Here is a 15,529-nt window from a genome sequence, read left to right as displayed (position 1 = left end):
TCTGTAAGAGTGTGAACCAGCCTCCTGGTAGACTTAAAAGCATTTGCTTTGCTGAGTCTAGATTGGATTTCCAAATCAGAGTAATGCATAAGGCTCTTAATCAGTAGCACTCGGCTTTTTCCTGCGGGTTTCTGCTGCTTAATTGTCTCTTAGGGTGGGGAACTGCAAAGACAGTGCAGTGAAGGAGAAAGAGAGGTTACGCACTCACTAGTAAGTATTGCTTTTTGTAGATCCGCTCCTTCCCTCTGCATTAGCGTTTTCAGTGGTGTTTCCATGGGAGGGAGAGGAGCTAAGCAGTGGCTAGGTGTTGGTCTCCCATACCCTGGTGTTCTAGCCCATAACAGCTTTTCTGCTTTGCCTGGTGGTGTGTGTGGCAGAGCATGCGGCCCCTCTAGGGGCAATACTCTTGGAGAACCATTGCAGTAAGTAGCTTTCCTTCCAGTGACGTAGCTGCTGGCCGAGGCCATGTCTACGCTACAAGCTTTGGTCAACTCATGTTACGTCCGCATAAACCTACTGCACTTAGTAGGTCGCTTGTGCGTGTGCATGCTTGACTCCTTGCACGTACTCACCAGGAATACTTGCACCATGCAGTACACCACAAGGAGGTATCACAGCATGCAACTTGCCATTGTCCAGTGCACTGTCTTTTGGGAAAATTTGGCAATGCCTAGCGGGGCAGAAATGAGTCACACAGGCGTGACTGGGAGCAAAGGGTCAAGGTCCCATCGTGTAACTTTCTCCATCCAGTAACGCCACCCATATCCCCTAATTTTTGTGCCTTTTATTAAAATCCCACAAAGCCATACGGTGCTCCTTGCTGTCCGCCGCTTCTGGCAGAAGCATGGAGTCTGCCCAGCTCTGCATTGCTTTCATGAGCATTGCAAACACAGGGTACATGATCCTCCGGTATTTGCAAAGCTGCACGAAGAACCACAGCAGTGGGGGACAAGATGATTCTGTGGAGGACAGACTGCTGGGGGTCATAGTGGACCACCAGCTAAATATGAGTCAACAGTGTAACACTGTTGCAAAAAAAAGCAAACATAATTCTGGGACATATTAGCAGGAGTGTTGTAAGCAAGCCATGAGAAGTAATTCTTCCACTCTAAACTGATTAGGCCTCAACTAGAGTATTTTGTCTGGTTCTGGGTGCCACGTTTCAGGAAGGATGTGGACAAATTAGAGAAAGTCCAGAGAACAGCAACACAAATGATTAACTGTCTAGAAAACGTGACTTTTGAGGGAAGATTGAAAAAAAAAATGGGTTTGTTTAGTCTGGAGAAGAGAAGACTGAGAGGGGACATAACAGTGTTCAAGTACATAAAAGGTTGTTGCAAGGAGGAGGGAGATAAATTGTTCTTCTTAACCTTTGAGGACAGGACAAGAAGCAATGGACTTAAATTGCAGAAAGGGAGGTTTAGGTTGGACATTAGGAAAAAATTCCTAACTGTCTGGTTGGTTAAGCACTGGAATAAATTGCCAAGGGAGGTTATGAAATCTCCATCATTGGAGATTTTTAAGAGCAGGTCAGACAAACACCTGTCAGGGATGGTCCGGCTATGCAGAGCCGTGACTCTTGGCAACGTGCAGAACACAGTGGATGGATTTGCAGCAGTGTGGTTCCCAAACTGCAGTGGAGTGATAGATGACACACATCTCCCTATGTTAGCACCAACCCACCTTGCCACAGAGTACATCCAACAGAAAGGGCTATTTTTCCCTGGTTAGTGGATCACGGGGGATGCTTCCCTGACATCAGTGTTGACGATGTTGAAATGCCACCTTGTCAGCACCAAAGAAAGAGGCAACTGTCAGCTCAGCCAGCGCAGAGTGACTGTTGAATGTGCTTTTGGTCGATGGAAGGGATGCGGGTGCTGTTTACTCACAAGATTGGACCCCAATATATCCCAATGGTTATAGCTGCCTGCTGTGTCCTGCATAATATCTGTGAAGCAAAGGGGGAAAAGTTGGCTCTGGGGTGGAGGGCGAAGGTGGAGCAGCTCTGTGCTGAGTGGGAGCAGCCAGACACAAGGGCTATTGGAAGAGCTCAGCAAGGAGCTTTGTGGTTGAGGGAGGCCTTGAAAGAGCACTTTAACAGTCAGCCGCAAGTAATGGGATGTGATGGACTGTGCTGCATCTGGCTCTGGAGCTTTGTTAGGAATTGGGTGCTGCTTGATGTGCATCTGCGAATATCGCACTGGCTGTTAATGTAGCTCTTAGTCTTGTGGTGCTTGCTTTACATTTACAATCATCATTTCCCTTGTTAGGCCCTGACCCTGTGAGTTCTGTCGCCTTGCACAGTAACAAGTAGGGGGCACTTTCAGTAGCGCTAGGCATTCGGCAGCATATATTGCGAAGTAACAAAGATGAATTCTTTACCAAAAATAGATGTTTTTATTGGATACCAACAACAGTGGGGGGTGACCCAATATGCAATTAAAAAACAGTACAACAAACACTTCTATGCCGTTAGTTTATTTCAGAGCTTAACAAAGGGAAGAAACATTCATGTCCAATTCAGTGCATTGTGGCTATACACGCGCTGACTTGTGAGAGCCACAGTTGCTGTAGGTGAAGCTGGGGTTGTCCTTACTGTCCCCGGTGTGGAGTGGTGCGGGTAGAGGGCAGGCCCTGATGTCATGTGGAGTATTGGTTAGTGTAGGGAGTTCTCAATGGAAAACTCCGTTTTGTCTGCGAGCCTGTGATTGTTGGACCTGTAGGTCTACAAGACTCGGCAGCATTCGTGAGGCACAAAGTGGGGTGATTTGAAGACCAAGAGAGGGAGACAGTGGCTCTGGATCTGAATCTCTGCGCTCGTGAGACCCTACTACGGCATCAAGGGTCAATGGTTGTGGTGCTGGGCCATCTTTCTCCGGCAGCAGCAATGAGGATGAAGGTGCAATGTGGCGTGAACTTAGGAAAGACGTTGGTATTGGTTCCCAGGTGTCTGCTTTGTGCTGATGGCTGCTGAAAGAAATTAGTGTCTGTAGTAAATCTGGAGGATTGGATGGGCAAGTGTATAAAAACAAGCCATTGTGTGATTACGAAATGCCCCACACCCTGTGTGCAAGGCTGCAGTTCCCAGCTGTAAAACTTCCCACTGTGGGTGGTAGGAAATGCCTCGTAAACGGAAACTGCTTTTGCCTCCCCAGAGATGGAGCGGTTCAGTCTTCTCATCTTGTGGGTGATGCGTTGTAGCAGGCCTAGAGCAGGAGGCTCGTCTGCTGAGATGGAGCTGCCGGAGATGAACAGGGATAACTGAAGGCAGTTTGACACCTCGGGGTGAGCGGGTGGATGGGAAGAGAGGTACGGTTCTGAGCATGTCTTCTGTGGCGCAGGGAGGGCTCTCTGGTTAGAGAGGGGCAGGAGGGGAGGGGAGGATATCTCTGAGATCCTGGGAAGCCCATGGCTATTGAGGGACACATTTGTGGCTCAGTGATGGGTGACTGACATGCTCCATGAGCTATGATGCCAGTGCATAGCAGGGGGCTGACTGCAGAGATTTTCAGCTGTAACTATGAATTTCCAGCATTTCAGTGCACTGAGGTCGAACTTATTTTGTGGCCTTGTTAGTGCTGTTGATACTTGGTAGCTCAGGAAGGGTCCTGGAGAGAGACCTGCCTTCTCGTGGGACAGGATCAGCCACACTGCAGGTGTGAATGAGACGGTGCGAGACCTGGGTTAGTTAGTTTCATGGCACTTCGCCACTGCTGGGCTCCTTCGGGTTCAAGTGCTGGGTTCGTCTTTTCACAGAGCCCTTGTTAGGGCTAAACGCTCCATTGTTCAAACCAGGCCTGGGATCCAGGCCTTTTGCTCAGTGAGGGACTGTGATGAGAATCAGGAGGGTTTTCAGACGTGGGCAGCCCAGCAGAGGCAGCTGTTTAGCAAAGCGTCTAGGAGAACGGCTTAACCTTACTTGACAAATGACTTTAAACTGGCTGGGGAATGACACTGTCACGGGGCCTGAAAACTGGCAGGGCTGGGGATGGACCACTGGAGTTGATGCAGAGTCCTGTCCAAACAGCTCAGTTCCTCTGGAAGAGGGGTGAACAGCATGTCAAATGTGCAATGGGCACTGAACTTTGGGGGGTGAGGAAAACCAGCGGGAACAGAGAACTAATGACCTGGCCACTGAAGTGCCTGGGACTGTTCTGGGGGTCACGCTGGGCAAACGGAACAGCTGGCACGAACGGGGTGTCATAATTTTGAGATGCAGACTGACTGGGGAAGGAGGCATTTGGAAAGCAGCAAAGGCTGAGAGGGCAGTCCCGGGGGGACAGCTGCAAGGGAGGTGCTTGGCGTGGGGGCTGCGCATGCAGCGGCTTTGGGACACAGCTCAAGGGGGGCGGGGTCCCCTTCTGTCCCGCTGAAGTGAGACTGTGCCTAGAACTGTGATCGCTTCTGGGCACCGTCATGCCCTGCAGGGATTCGGGGACAGTCAGCAGAACAGAGCGAAGAGCTGGAAGGAAAGATTGAAAACACAGCTGGGCAAAGCACCGCCGAATGCCTGTGTGTTTGAAGGGGCTAAGTGCCAAGGAGGGAGAGGCTGTCCAGTTCAGTACAAGGGGCTAGAACTAGGGCTAATGGGAAGAGAATGAGAGGGGAAGCTTGGGCTGACTGTCAGTGAGATATATCCATCTGCGACATGGATTCCCAAGGGACAGGAGAAAGCAATGGCGGACATGCTCTAGGGACCAGTCTTACCCTGACCTAGGAGATGAACTAGAGGGGACCCTAGATATCTCTGCCATCTTTGACTTCCAGTGTAGGATTGTTCCCCTATACCCTTCCTGGGGGCTCTGTCCAGTTGAGATTTACTCCACTTCCCTGGAAGGCCAGTAACTCCTGGTTAGGTGGTCTTCCTCCTTGGTGTATCAAAGGTGTCGATGTTTGTAGGAAGGTGCCCTCTGTCCATGCCTGGAGGCATCTTCAGCCCAGGTGCTACTCTAAGCCCAGAAGAGTTCAGCTGAGCTGGGCTAGTGACAATCACTCGTCTGCGCCAGCCAGCAAGCCCCTTGCGTCCAGCTCAGGTGCGCTTGGCATGTTTCCCATCACAAACCAGTTCCTAGAGAGCTGGCCATGCTGAGCGCTGGATTAGAAGACTCTGCTTTGAATCCCTGGGCCCAGGGCGCAGTGACGGGCAGAGTCACTAGGTTTGGGCTGGGGTTGCTAAGAGGGAGGGCGATGTTGGGGTGGGATCTGTTGGTAGCTCCATATTAGGGCTTGGATTGGTTTCTGCAGTGAACGTCCGGGGCTGGAGAGCCACGGAGGAAAGTTCTGGGCTCCTTCCCAGCAGTCAGTCCGGTCCCTTGGGTCAGCGCTCTGTTCAGAAGGAATCTGAGGTGAATCACTCTTTCTCCAGTGTCTCCTGCTGAGGCGGGCACCTGGCATCCTGGCCTTTTGGGCTCTGGAGAACATCACTGGGAAAGATTTACAGCCTCGATTGCTGTAACTCTGAACGCCACTGCTGCTCCGAGGGAGTCTCCCAGGCTGAGGGGGCATCTTCGTATTGTCCTGTCAGGGCAGGTGGGCTGGGAGCTTCCGGGTTTCCGCAGCTTTTCCCGCACTCTCTGTGCGGGGCTAATGACCCAGGCCAGGCGTTCTGTCCGGGAGCGTTACTAACAAAGTTCATTTTTCCCTTCTCTCCCCTCCGCGCAGCCTGTGGTCCCGGGACCTTCAAGTCAAAGCAAGGGGAAGGTCTCTGCTCACCCTGCCCCCCCAATAGCCGGACGAGCTCTGGGGCAGCGATGCTTTGCACCTGTCGGAACGGCTACTTCCGGGCAGATGCAGACTCCGCAGACAGTGCTTGCACCAGTAAGTCTATCCCTGTGTAGCGGACATCTTGGATCACTCAGACCCTGACCTTGGGGGACAGGATCGGGGTCCCAGTCTGCAGCAGTGTGGTTTGAGTTCTCCTCTGCTGGAGGAGTGGGGTGTCCTGGATAACCGTCTCGCTGTAAAGGATGAACAGCCAGATCGAGAGGCAGTGAATCCAGTCCTGAGAGCTGCAGGTCCAAAGGGCCACCTCCCCACAAATCCGGGTGTGGGCTGGGTTTGGGGGCTCCTCGGGGCGCTCTCCGCTCTGATGTGAGTGTCTCGTCCGCAGGCGTCCCATCCTCTCCTCTCAACGTCATCTCCAACGTGAACGAGACATCGCTGGTGCTGGAGTGGAGCGAGCCCCGGGACTCGGGGGGCCGGGACGACCTGCTGTACAACGTCATCTGCAAGAAGTGCAGCGTGGAGCGCCGGGTGTGCACGCGCTGCGACGACAACGTGGAGTTCGTGCCCCGCCAGCTCGGCCTGACGGACCGGCACATCTACATCAGCAACCTGATGGCGCACACCCAGTACACCTTCGAGATCCAGGCTGTGAACGGCGTGTCCAACAAGAGCCCCCACTCCCCCCAGTTCGCCTCCGTCAACATCACCACCAACCAGGCGGGTCAGTACAGACAGCTGCAGGCTGGAGCTGCTGCTGCCCGGGGAGAGGGTGCATCTCTGCTCTGCTCCTGTAATATCCCCAGTAACCAGAGCAGGGTTTCCTGCTGAAAGTCTCTCTGAGGCCATTGTCCTTTGTTCATGCCCTTTGTGCAGCGTTGCTGGCTCTAAGCTCCTGCATCTAATCCCCTGGGTGGCTACTTCTCTCTGTTTTTAAATCAGTGTCCCTGGAAGGAATGAGATCAGAACTCCTGCAAACAAAGATAGGGGGCTGACCTAGTGGATGCTCCTAGCTCTCTAATCCTGGCTCCAGAGACTCCCGGCTTGCAGGGGCAGATGGGCTTTCTCCCTTGTGGGCCTGGCTAAGGTCAGGACCCTCCCAAACCTTCAGAGCATGTGATGCGCTCTCTGCTTTCCCTCTCCACCTTCCCCTGCATTGGGCTCCGCTCCAATGCACTGGAAACCTACTGCTGCCACTCACTGAGCAGAATTCGTGGGCATCATCCCTGAGGCGGAGGAGGGTACCATGGAGAGCAGGAGGAGTGTGATCTTGGTCTCATCAGCAGTTGGTGGGATCTTTGCCCCGTTGGTTTAGTCTCAGCCGTAGAAGACGGATGTGGGTTGGGGGACGTTGTGGGGGGTCCCGGGGATGAATTCAGTGATTGGCGACATGTTTCCACTGGCATGGGGCTGCGAATGCTGCGGCTTAACCTGGCCCATCCCTTCCTTCTGTTTTGCAGCCCCCTCGGCCGTTCCCAGAATTCAGCTGCACGGCAGTACTGGCAGCAGCATGATGCTGTCATGGACGCCCCCAGAGAGACCCAATGGGATCATCCTGGACTATGAAATCAAGTACTTTGAGAAGGTAAAGGAGAGCCCAGGCCACCCGCTCCCCAGCCCTGCTGCCTGCAGGACATGCATGGGCGGGTAATGGTGATAGAGGTAACCCCGGTGCAGGGGGTAGGATGGTGCTTGGGGTTGTGACAACCGCTGTAAGTGACCCTGATCTTCCTGCCCCACAGCAGGGTCAGAGTGACGGCATCGCGAACACTGTCACCAGCCAGCAGAACACAGTGCGGCTGGATGGGCTGACGGCCAACTCCCTGTATGTAGTGCAGGTTCGGGCCCGCACTGTGGCCGGCTATGGCCGGTACAGCCTCCCTGTGGAGTTCCAGACACCTGCAGAAGACGGTATGTGCTGGGACTGGAACCCCTTCCTGCTCCCATCCCACGCCCCGGCTCAGCCCCTTGTTCTGATCAGCCTCCCATGTCTCCCACAGGCTCCAGCGGGAAGAGCTTCCAGGAGCTGCCCCTGATCGTGGGTTCGGCCACTGCAGGCCTGGTCTTTGTCATCGCTGTGGTGGTGATTGCTATTGTCTGCTTCAGGTACCAGCTCTGGCGGGGAAAGCGTGTGAGCCCCAGGCTAGGAGTCCTGCAGGGCCTTGTCCCTGTTGCAGTGTTTGGGGTATCCCTCAGACTGTCTGTGTTTTAAGGCAAATACCCATCTGCATGCCGGGTTCTGGAGTGAGGGGGCCAGGCCTTCCAGACCCGGGGCCGCTCCACCACGTTGTGCAGTGTCCGCATGGGGTTCTAGCAGAACCCTTCCCACTGCACTAGAATAACCATCGCTCCAGGCCCGTCAGGCTCCATTGTCCTCTGCATGTGGTGCTAGATGGGTGTTAAGCCGGCAGGGGAGGATGTTCTGTCGAGGAACATCAGCTGAGCAGGTGCCCCTCCCAAACCTCATTGCTCCCACCTGGCCTCCCTGGGCAGCAGGTCTGCACCCATGGAGCATGGCAGTGAGTGTTCCTCCCCACGGCTTTGTTCTTCAGCAGTAAGAGGCCATCGGATGTAAACTGGGTTGTACGCGACTAGCAACCCGCCCCCAACCTGAGCCAGCCTTCAGCCTACCTTTAGCACTGCAGCCCTCATTGGGCCTTCAGGTGGAGCTGGCTTCATGACACGCCCTGTGCCCCTGTGAGATCTCGCCCTGCCCGCTGCAAACCTTTCAGGGTCTCTGAGCCAGTATGAATCAGGGCAGCCAAGCCCAGAGCAAATGTCCCCTCCAGCAGTTCATGCCTATGTCCCTGCTTCTAGGCTGAGGGTGACGATACAGGGAGAAGGGGAGGAAAGGCGCTGACCTTGACACCGTGCAGTGCTGGAGCGGGGCATCTGCTCCGCTGCTGGCTTGCGGACTTACCTGTGGCCCCCTCGGCACGCAGCAGGCATGGACTGTCCTGAAATGGCTCTTGTCTCCTTTGGGCAGGAAGCAGCGGAGCGGTACGGACTCGGAGTACACGGAGAAGCTGCAACAATACAGTGAGTGTGACCCCAGCCCCTAGTGCATGCTCCTGCCCCCAAGCCCTGCGTGCTGCAACAGTATGGGAGTGTGACCCGGCCCTTGCACCCCCGCGTGTGCAGGGCAGCGAGACTGGGATGATTTCCTTAGTTGTGGGGGCTTTGTGTCTGGTGCTAGAGTTCCTGGCCTGGGCCCCAGGATGCCCTATGACGCTGTAGGTCGGGCTGAGGGGTGTTGCTGGGACCGCGCCCTCCCACTGGGCCTGACTTGCTCTGCTCTCGCAGTCACTCCCGGGATGAAGGTTTACATCGACCCCTTCACCTACGAGGACCCCAACGAGGCAGTCCGGGAGTTTGCCAAAGAGATCGACATCTCCTGCGTCAAGATCGAGGAGGTGATTGGAGCAGGCAAGTCACCTGACGGGGCGCGGCTCGTGTGGCAGGGCTGCCAGGGAGTTCTCGCTGTCCGTAACCGCTCCGCTGTTCTTCCCCTGCAGGGGAGTTCGGGGAGGTCTGCCGGGGCCGCCTGAAGCTGCCGGGCCGGCGGGAGATCTTCGTTGCCATCAAGACCCTAAAAGTGGGTTACACGGAGCGACAGCGGCGGGACTTCCTGAGCGAGGCCAGCATCATGGGGCAGTTTGACCATCCCAACATCATCCACCTGGAGGGCGTGGTGACCAAGAGCCGGCCAGTCATGATCGTCACGGAGTTCATGGAGAACTGCGCCCTGGACTCCTTCCTCCGGGTGAGGCCTGCTGCAATGTGGGGCAGGCTGTGCCCCAGGGGTGTGGGAGGACAGGAGGCTAGAATGGAATTGCTCCCCTTCCTCTCTCTCTCTCTCTGGCTGGGCAGCCCTCTGCACTGCACTCATCGCTCCCGTCCTGTTCGGCTCTCACACGCCTTTGCTTCTCTGCATTTCACACTGATGCCCCCAGGGTTCGAACGTTGGGATGGGGAGGAGGGGCCCTGTTGGAGGAGCACGGTGGGCGGGAGGTAGGTGGCACCTTATGAAGAGAGTAATAGTGTGTTAGGGTCGTCCCCCCCCACATATACTCTTCCCTCTCCTGCGGTGGGAGTGTTAGAGGCTCAGCTAGCCAGAACCTCTAAGCAGGTTCATTGGCCCATTCTAGGGGGAGATCAGAACCCCTCCCCAAGCCCCCTGTGGAAGCAGGGAACGAAGGGCTCACCTTTGGGATCCCTCTGACCTCTCCCCAATGTCTGCCGGCAGCTGAATGACGGGCAGTTCACGGTGATCCAGCTGGTGGGGATGCTGCGCGGCATCGCGGCCGGCATGAAGTACCTGGCGGAGATGAACTACGTGCATCGCGACCTGGCCGCCCGCAACATCCTCGTCAACAGCAACCTGGTGTGCAAGGTGTCGGACTTCGGGCTCTCGCGCTTCTTGGAGGACGACCCCGCCGACCCCACCTACACCGGCTCGCTGGTATGTGAGATTCTTGTCAGCACCCCTCTGCCCGGCCGCAGAGGGCAGGGCCGCGGGGGCGCCCTGAGGTAGACACTAAATAATGGAATTAAGCGTCTCTCCCCACAGGGTGGTAAGATCCCGATCCGGTGGACGGCTCCGGAAGCCATCGCCTACCGCAAGTTCACCTCGGCCAGCGACGTGTGGAGTTACGGGATCGTCATGTGGGAGGTCATGTCCTATGGGGAGCGGCCCTACTGGGACATGTCCAACCAGGATGTAAGTGCGACCACGGGTGGGAGCCAGGCTCTGGTGGCGCCCGGGGGGGCTGGCCGCCTGGCTGACTCGCAGCCGCTCTGAGCGCGTGCGTGCCTGTGTGTCTTGGCAGGTGATTAACGCTGTGGAGCAGGATTACCGCTTGCCGCCGCCCATGGACTGCCCCACGGCGCTGCACCAGCTCATGCTGGACTGCTGGGTGCGTGACCGCAACCTACGGCCCAAGTTTGCACAGATAGTGAATACGCTGGACAAGCTCATCCGGAACGCAGCCAGCCTGAAGGTCATCGCCAGCGTCCAGTCTGGGTCAGTGCCCTCCCCTCCCTGCTCCGGTAGCGACCCCGCCAGGCCGCTCGTCCCTTTGCAGTGCAGGGAATGCTGGGGAATCTGCTTTGCATGGGCTGGAGCCAGGCATTGGCTGAGCTAGAACCTAGGGGGCTAGAGGTGGGGATCCAGGTGGAGACAGCGCCGGGGGGAACCCCATTATCCACCAGTGCCTGGCAGAGGTCTGTACCTACCCCAGCCCAACAGCACCCTGTGTCCTCCCCGCATTAACTCTGGGCTCGCTCTTATCCCCGCAGCGTGTCTCAGCCACTCCTGGACCGCACCGTGCCGGATTACACCACCTTCACCACCGTGGGCGACTGGCTCGACGCTATCAAAATGGGACGGTACAAGGAGAGCTTTGTCAACGCTGGATTTGCATCCTTCGACCTGGTGGCGCAGATGACAGCGGAGTGAGTGGGGCTGAAGGGGCTGGGAGCTGGGCCTGGTCACAGGGCACTGCTGGGAGGAAGAGCACTCAGCAGCTCTGAGGGCAGATGCCTCCTGCCTAAGAACAATGAAGTGTGCGCAAGTTTTCCGTCTTGGGCTGGGAAAGCTCTGTGATCAGTGTCCAGCACCTCTGCTCTTAGAATTAAGTAGCTTCTTAGGCCAGGTCTCAGAGCCCGCGCTCCAGCCCTAAGCCAAATGTGTATGTGGCTCGTTTGAGGCCCACGAGCCGGAGTCAATCGACCTAGGCTCTGAGACTCGTTGCAGTGTAGTGGCCATGAGAAGTAGACGAAGATCAGTGCATGGCTGGGGGTGTAGGGGATTCATATGAAGCTGGGACGGGTGCAGACCCTGACTAGATTGTTGTTGTGTCTGGCCAGGAGGCCAAGTGGCATTAAAGGATTTCTGCTGCCGTGTTCTGGGCCCCTCTAAACACAGCTGGGGAATATCTGTCTGCTCCATCAGCCAGTGGTTAATGCTGCAGCGGAAATGCCCCTGCACAGGGCTCTCCAAGGAGTGTGTAGACTTGTTACGAGCTTTGCCTCCTCTTGTCCTTTCAGAGACCTGCTCAGGATAGGGGTGACACTCGCAGGACATCAAAAGAAGATCCTGAGCAGTATTCAGGACATGAGGCTGCAAATGAACCAGACCCTCCCGGTTCAGGTTTGACCACAGGAAATTCTGGGGCTGGAATGGACTGAGGGAATCTGTCAATAAGATTCTAGTTTGTGGTGCGACCCAGCTTCCTGTTTTCCCCTTTGCGTGGAGCTTCTCAGCCTCTGACAGTCACACGGGATGGGACACGCCTCCGTGAATCCAAGGCACTTGGGCCGAGAGGGAGACCAGCCTTGTGTTTGTGTTTGGAACAGAGCCGGCGATGCAGTCTTCATATTGAAGACAGATTATCGGATGAAGACTTCACCCCCTCTTCCTGCCCCATCTCCGCTGCACACAGCGCCGTGGGTTCAGGAGTTGTTCCGCTTCTTGGATTTCCTTAACCCCAAAGTCACAAACATTCTCCTCTCGCTACGCGCCTTTTGGAGACACTGCGGGCACTTTCCCGAGCTTGTGGCCTAGCGAGGGGGTTGTGGGGATACAAGCATACACAGCAGCTGCCCGACTGTGAAGGGCATGGAGCGGGGTCCGACCTGGCCTTCTCCTGTGCAGCCCCAGACAATCATGTCCCCCTGCTGCCCCCATACAGGGATCTGCACTGGAATGTGTCGGAAGGGGGGGGTATCGGTCCATTTGCCTCTGGACGCCGGAACCTGACCGCAGTGAGATTACTATGCAGGGAGTTGGACACACCAACTCCAGATCTCTCATCCCTCTTTGTTTTATGGCCGAATCTGGACTGCGGAGAAAGGCCATCAGCGCGAGTTTGCACAGGGACCAGGGGAGCAAAGGCAGCCTTGCTCCTGCTCAGCCAGAGTTCGGAGCGCCGTCAGGGAGGCCAGGCCGAGCTGGCTGCGGAGCCCGGCTTCTCCCCAGTCTCCTGTTTTATGCAGAAGGAGCGGGTCTTGTCAGAGCGCGACCATCTCCTGACGCACGCTGTGATTGCTGCCAAAAGACTCTCACTTCTGCTGCTTTGACTCTTCCTGGCCGCTCGGCTTGTCCCGAGCGAGGGGGGAGAGTCCCAGCGTAAGCGTGCGTGCATGTGTGCTGGCCAGCTGGGTGAGGGCATGGGCAGAATAAAGGCAATAAGAATTTTACTTGAGTTTCCTTCGCTCGCTTAGTCTCTGCCGCTGTACAGAACCCAAGAGACATGGAGCACAAGCCCATTCCTTCCTTTGTACAGGCGTAGTGCTCTTCCCCCCCTTCTGGAGCACGGGGCATGGTCCTTCCCTGCCCCCAGCCCTGTGCTCCGGCCCCTGGCTGTAAATATCACAGGGAGCTGGCAGAAGGGCTGGCTTCACTAGTATAACCCCCTTCCCTGCCAATCAGGCGTAGCTGTCCTGCCACCCGATGCCATGATGGTCATACAGGGTCTTAGCCACTTCCTCAGCTGTGTCCACAAACCCACCAGCTTCTCCCTGCCCTTCCCCTGCAATGCTTGCTAGGGAGCCTTGCCCTGTAGGAGTCCGTAAGGGCAAGGAGAAGGGTACTGTCCCCTGGCCGCAGAGGGAGTGGGGTGACCCTGCCTGAGGGCTAGCAGGAAGTGGGGCTTGGGTTTAGGGGTCACACAGGCGTGGCCATGAAGAGCTACATGCAGGGCACTATACGGTGCTGGTTTCTAACCCTCTCGGCCCGAACCGAACTGTGCAAAACAAACCTAGAGTCAAAGCCAGGCATGACCAGCCAAGCGGGTGCAGCCAGTGGGCTGGGAGCAGAGCCTCTGTTACCGGTGCCAGGAGCTCTGCCTGGGCCCAACCCCAAATTTGGAGAAACCGCCCAGGCTGGCTGGGCTTGTCTGACTTTCCTGGCTGCTGAGCCAGGCCCTGTTCTATCCTGTCTATTGGCCACTCTTGCTGATAGCCCTTCTAGACAGAAAAGGAGAGAGCTGTTAGAGACCATCTTCCCTCTTCTGCCCACCTTTGCTCTTCGCTGGAGAACTTCAGTCCTCCAGCATCCCAGCATTCCCTTGGGACTACTTAGCCCGGCGTAAGGAGGGGACAACTTGGGTGGAGTGCAGCAACTAGCTACGCCCGTGACTCAGCTATAAAATTCATGCCTGATCCTCCACCACCTCTAGGTTTGGAAGGATTCGATGTTTATCGGCAAATGTCAGTGAACTTAGATTTCACCGCGCACACGCAGACCAGTGGAAGAAATATTTCCATGGGTGATCATGGCAATTTACAGATAGATGCTGCTTGAGAACTCATTGGAGTTCGATTTAAGGGTATTGATGGCCTGTATTTTGACATGTGATGTTGACCCCTCCCCCCCTCCATAATTTCACCCAGCTGTGAAAATTTAAATTGATAAGTCAGTAAAAAGCTTCAAAAGAAACCTGGATATTATCAGTCCAAGTGACAACCAAAAACAAATCAAAATCTGCCCAGCCTGGACACCTCCCACATGGGACAGCTGCCAAGATCTCTTCTAGAGAAACACAGTGACTTCAAACAGCGGGAGGTGAAGTCGTTCAAGGCAAACGCCCTTCCTCAAGTGCTCCCTAGCAGGCTGAGCTGGAGCCAGCTACCTCTGTCCAAACACCATAGAAGGCTTGGAGTTGGGTATCTCCATGCCCTTTAAGGGGAGTCCTGTCTCTAGACCCCTCCACTCTGCTCTCCTAGCAGCCAGAACTTGGAGAACCCAAAGCTCATTTTTCCCAGTGTCGGGTGCCGCTGGCTGCTTGCCCATGCCTCTTACTGGGAGTGCCTGGGCTGCCGTTCATTCTGGGGCGGAGATGTCTGTCGCATCGTAACCTTGGCCTCTATTAGCTGCCTCGTTGCACTGTGGCGCCGCTGACTTGACGATCCCTGGGCCATCCTTGGGAGAGGAATGTCCCCCATAGCCTTCGAAAGCTCCGGGGATGGCATCAACACGTGCCGATGGAAACCTGGGTTTTCCTTGCTGCGGTTCAAGCCCATTTCTGCCTGGTGGGTCTCTGGAGCCTAGTGAGTACAACTGGGCTTGCTCCTCTCTGACATCCCTTGATGCATCTGTGGATGGTTCTCCTCCTACCAGTCTGAATCTCCTGCCTTTTCTCTCAGCTCTTCCTCAGATCCTAGCTTCCTGGAGACCCAGGCCAGAAGGAGCCAGTATCATCTTGTCCAGCCCGAATAATGCCAGGGAATCACCCTGGCACTCCTCAAACCTTAATCAGGTGTCACCATGCTCTGAACTCTCCTCAGTTTGTCCAGAACCGAATGCGAGGTTGAATAGCACCCTCAGTCCACCCTGTTGGGCTGGACAATCCCCTCCCTCCTCTTGTGTGTGACGGTCTGTCCTACAGCTCAACTAGGCAGTTCCATATTGGCAGTTCTTCCACGGCGGGACCAGCTCTCGTGCCAGGATCATGGCCTATTCTGCTTTATATGACTTCTGTTGCATGGCACTTTGTTCCGGGTTTTGTTTTATAGCCTGTTCCTTCACTCTATCAAGCTCAGGCTCTATTTTAATTCAGTCCTTCTGAGCATTTGGGATCCTTCCCGTCATCGTCAGCTGAGTTTCATTAGAGACCTTGCCTCTTAACCCTCCCGCTCACTGATGGAAATATTGCATAGCTTAGGTCTCAGCTCAGGGGGAGTCCTGGATTGCTCCTTGGGAGGGTGTAAGGGGTGGGAAAGGTTGTTCTGTTCCATTTTTGTACTGGTTCCTCTTCCGTGTGGCATGAAACAAATGTCCATTTAATTTTGCTTTGCTTTTCTAAAA

General features: G+C 55.5%; 1 protein-coding gene across 2 annotated transcripts in view; it reads left to right on the top strand.

Moving 5' to 3' along the window:
- Positions 1–12,921, top strand: part of EPHB3 (EPH receptor B3) — a 44,219-nt gene extending 31,298 nt beyond the window's left edge. Inside the window, exons 4-16 of one of the 2 annotated variants that reach the window (XM_084639859.1) lie at positions 5,662–5,817; positions 6,110–6,445; positions 7,182–7,306; positions 7,464–7,632; positions 7,722–7,827; positions 8,708–8,760; positions 9,025–9,147; positions 9,237–9,484; positions 9,968–10,183; positions 10,277–10,441; positions 10,551–10,744; positions 11,020–11,175; positions 11,770–12,921. In XM_084639859.1, coding sequence (XP_084495985.1) covers positions 5,662–5,817; positions 6,110–6,445; positions 7,182–7,306; positions 7,464–7,632; positions 7,722–7,827; positions 8,708–8,760; positions 9,025–9,147; positions 9,237–9,484; positions 9,968–10,183; positions 10,277–10,441; positions 10,551–10,744; positions 11,020–11,175; positions 11,770–11,878 — 2,156 coding nt within the window. In that variant the 3' untranslated portion in view covers positions 11,879–12,921. The remainder of the gene's footprint in view (positions 1–5,661; positions 5,818–6,109; positions 6,446–7,181; positions 7,307–7,463; positions 7,633–7,721; positions 7,828–8,707; positions 8,761–9,024; positions 9,148–9,236; positions 9,485–9,967; positions 10,184–10,276; positions 10,442–10,550; positions 10,745–11,019; positions 11,176–11,769) is intronic. The other variant, XM_084639860.1, reaches the window with a different exon arrangement.
- The last annotated feature ends 2,608 nt before the right edge of the window (positions 12,922–15,529 follow it).

The sequence above is a fragment of the Lepidochelys olivacea genome, assembly GCF_965140295.1.
Source record: "Lepidochelys olivacea isolate rLepOli2 genome assembly, chromosome: 9".
Lineage (NCBI taxonomy): Eukaryota > Metazoa > Chordata > Testudines > Cheloniidae > Lepidochelys > Lepidochelys olivacea.
The sequence above is the reverse complement of the archived record's forward strand: the minus strand, read 5'-3'. Positions and strand labels throughout refer to the sequence as shown.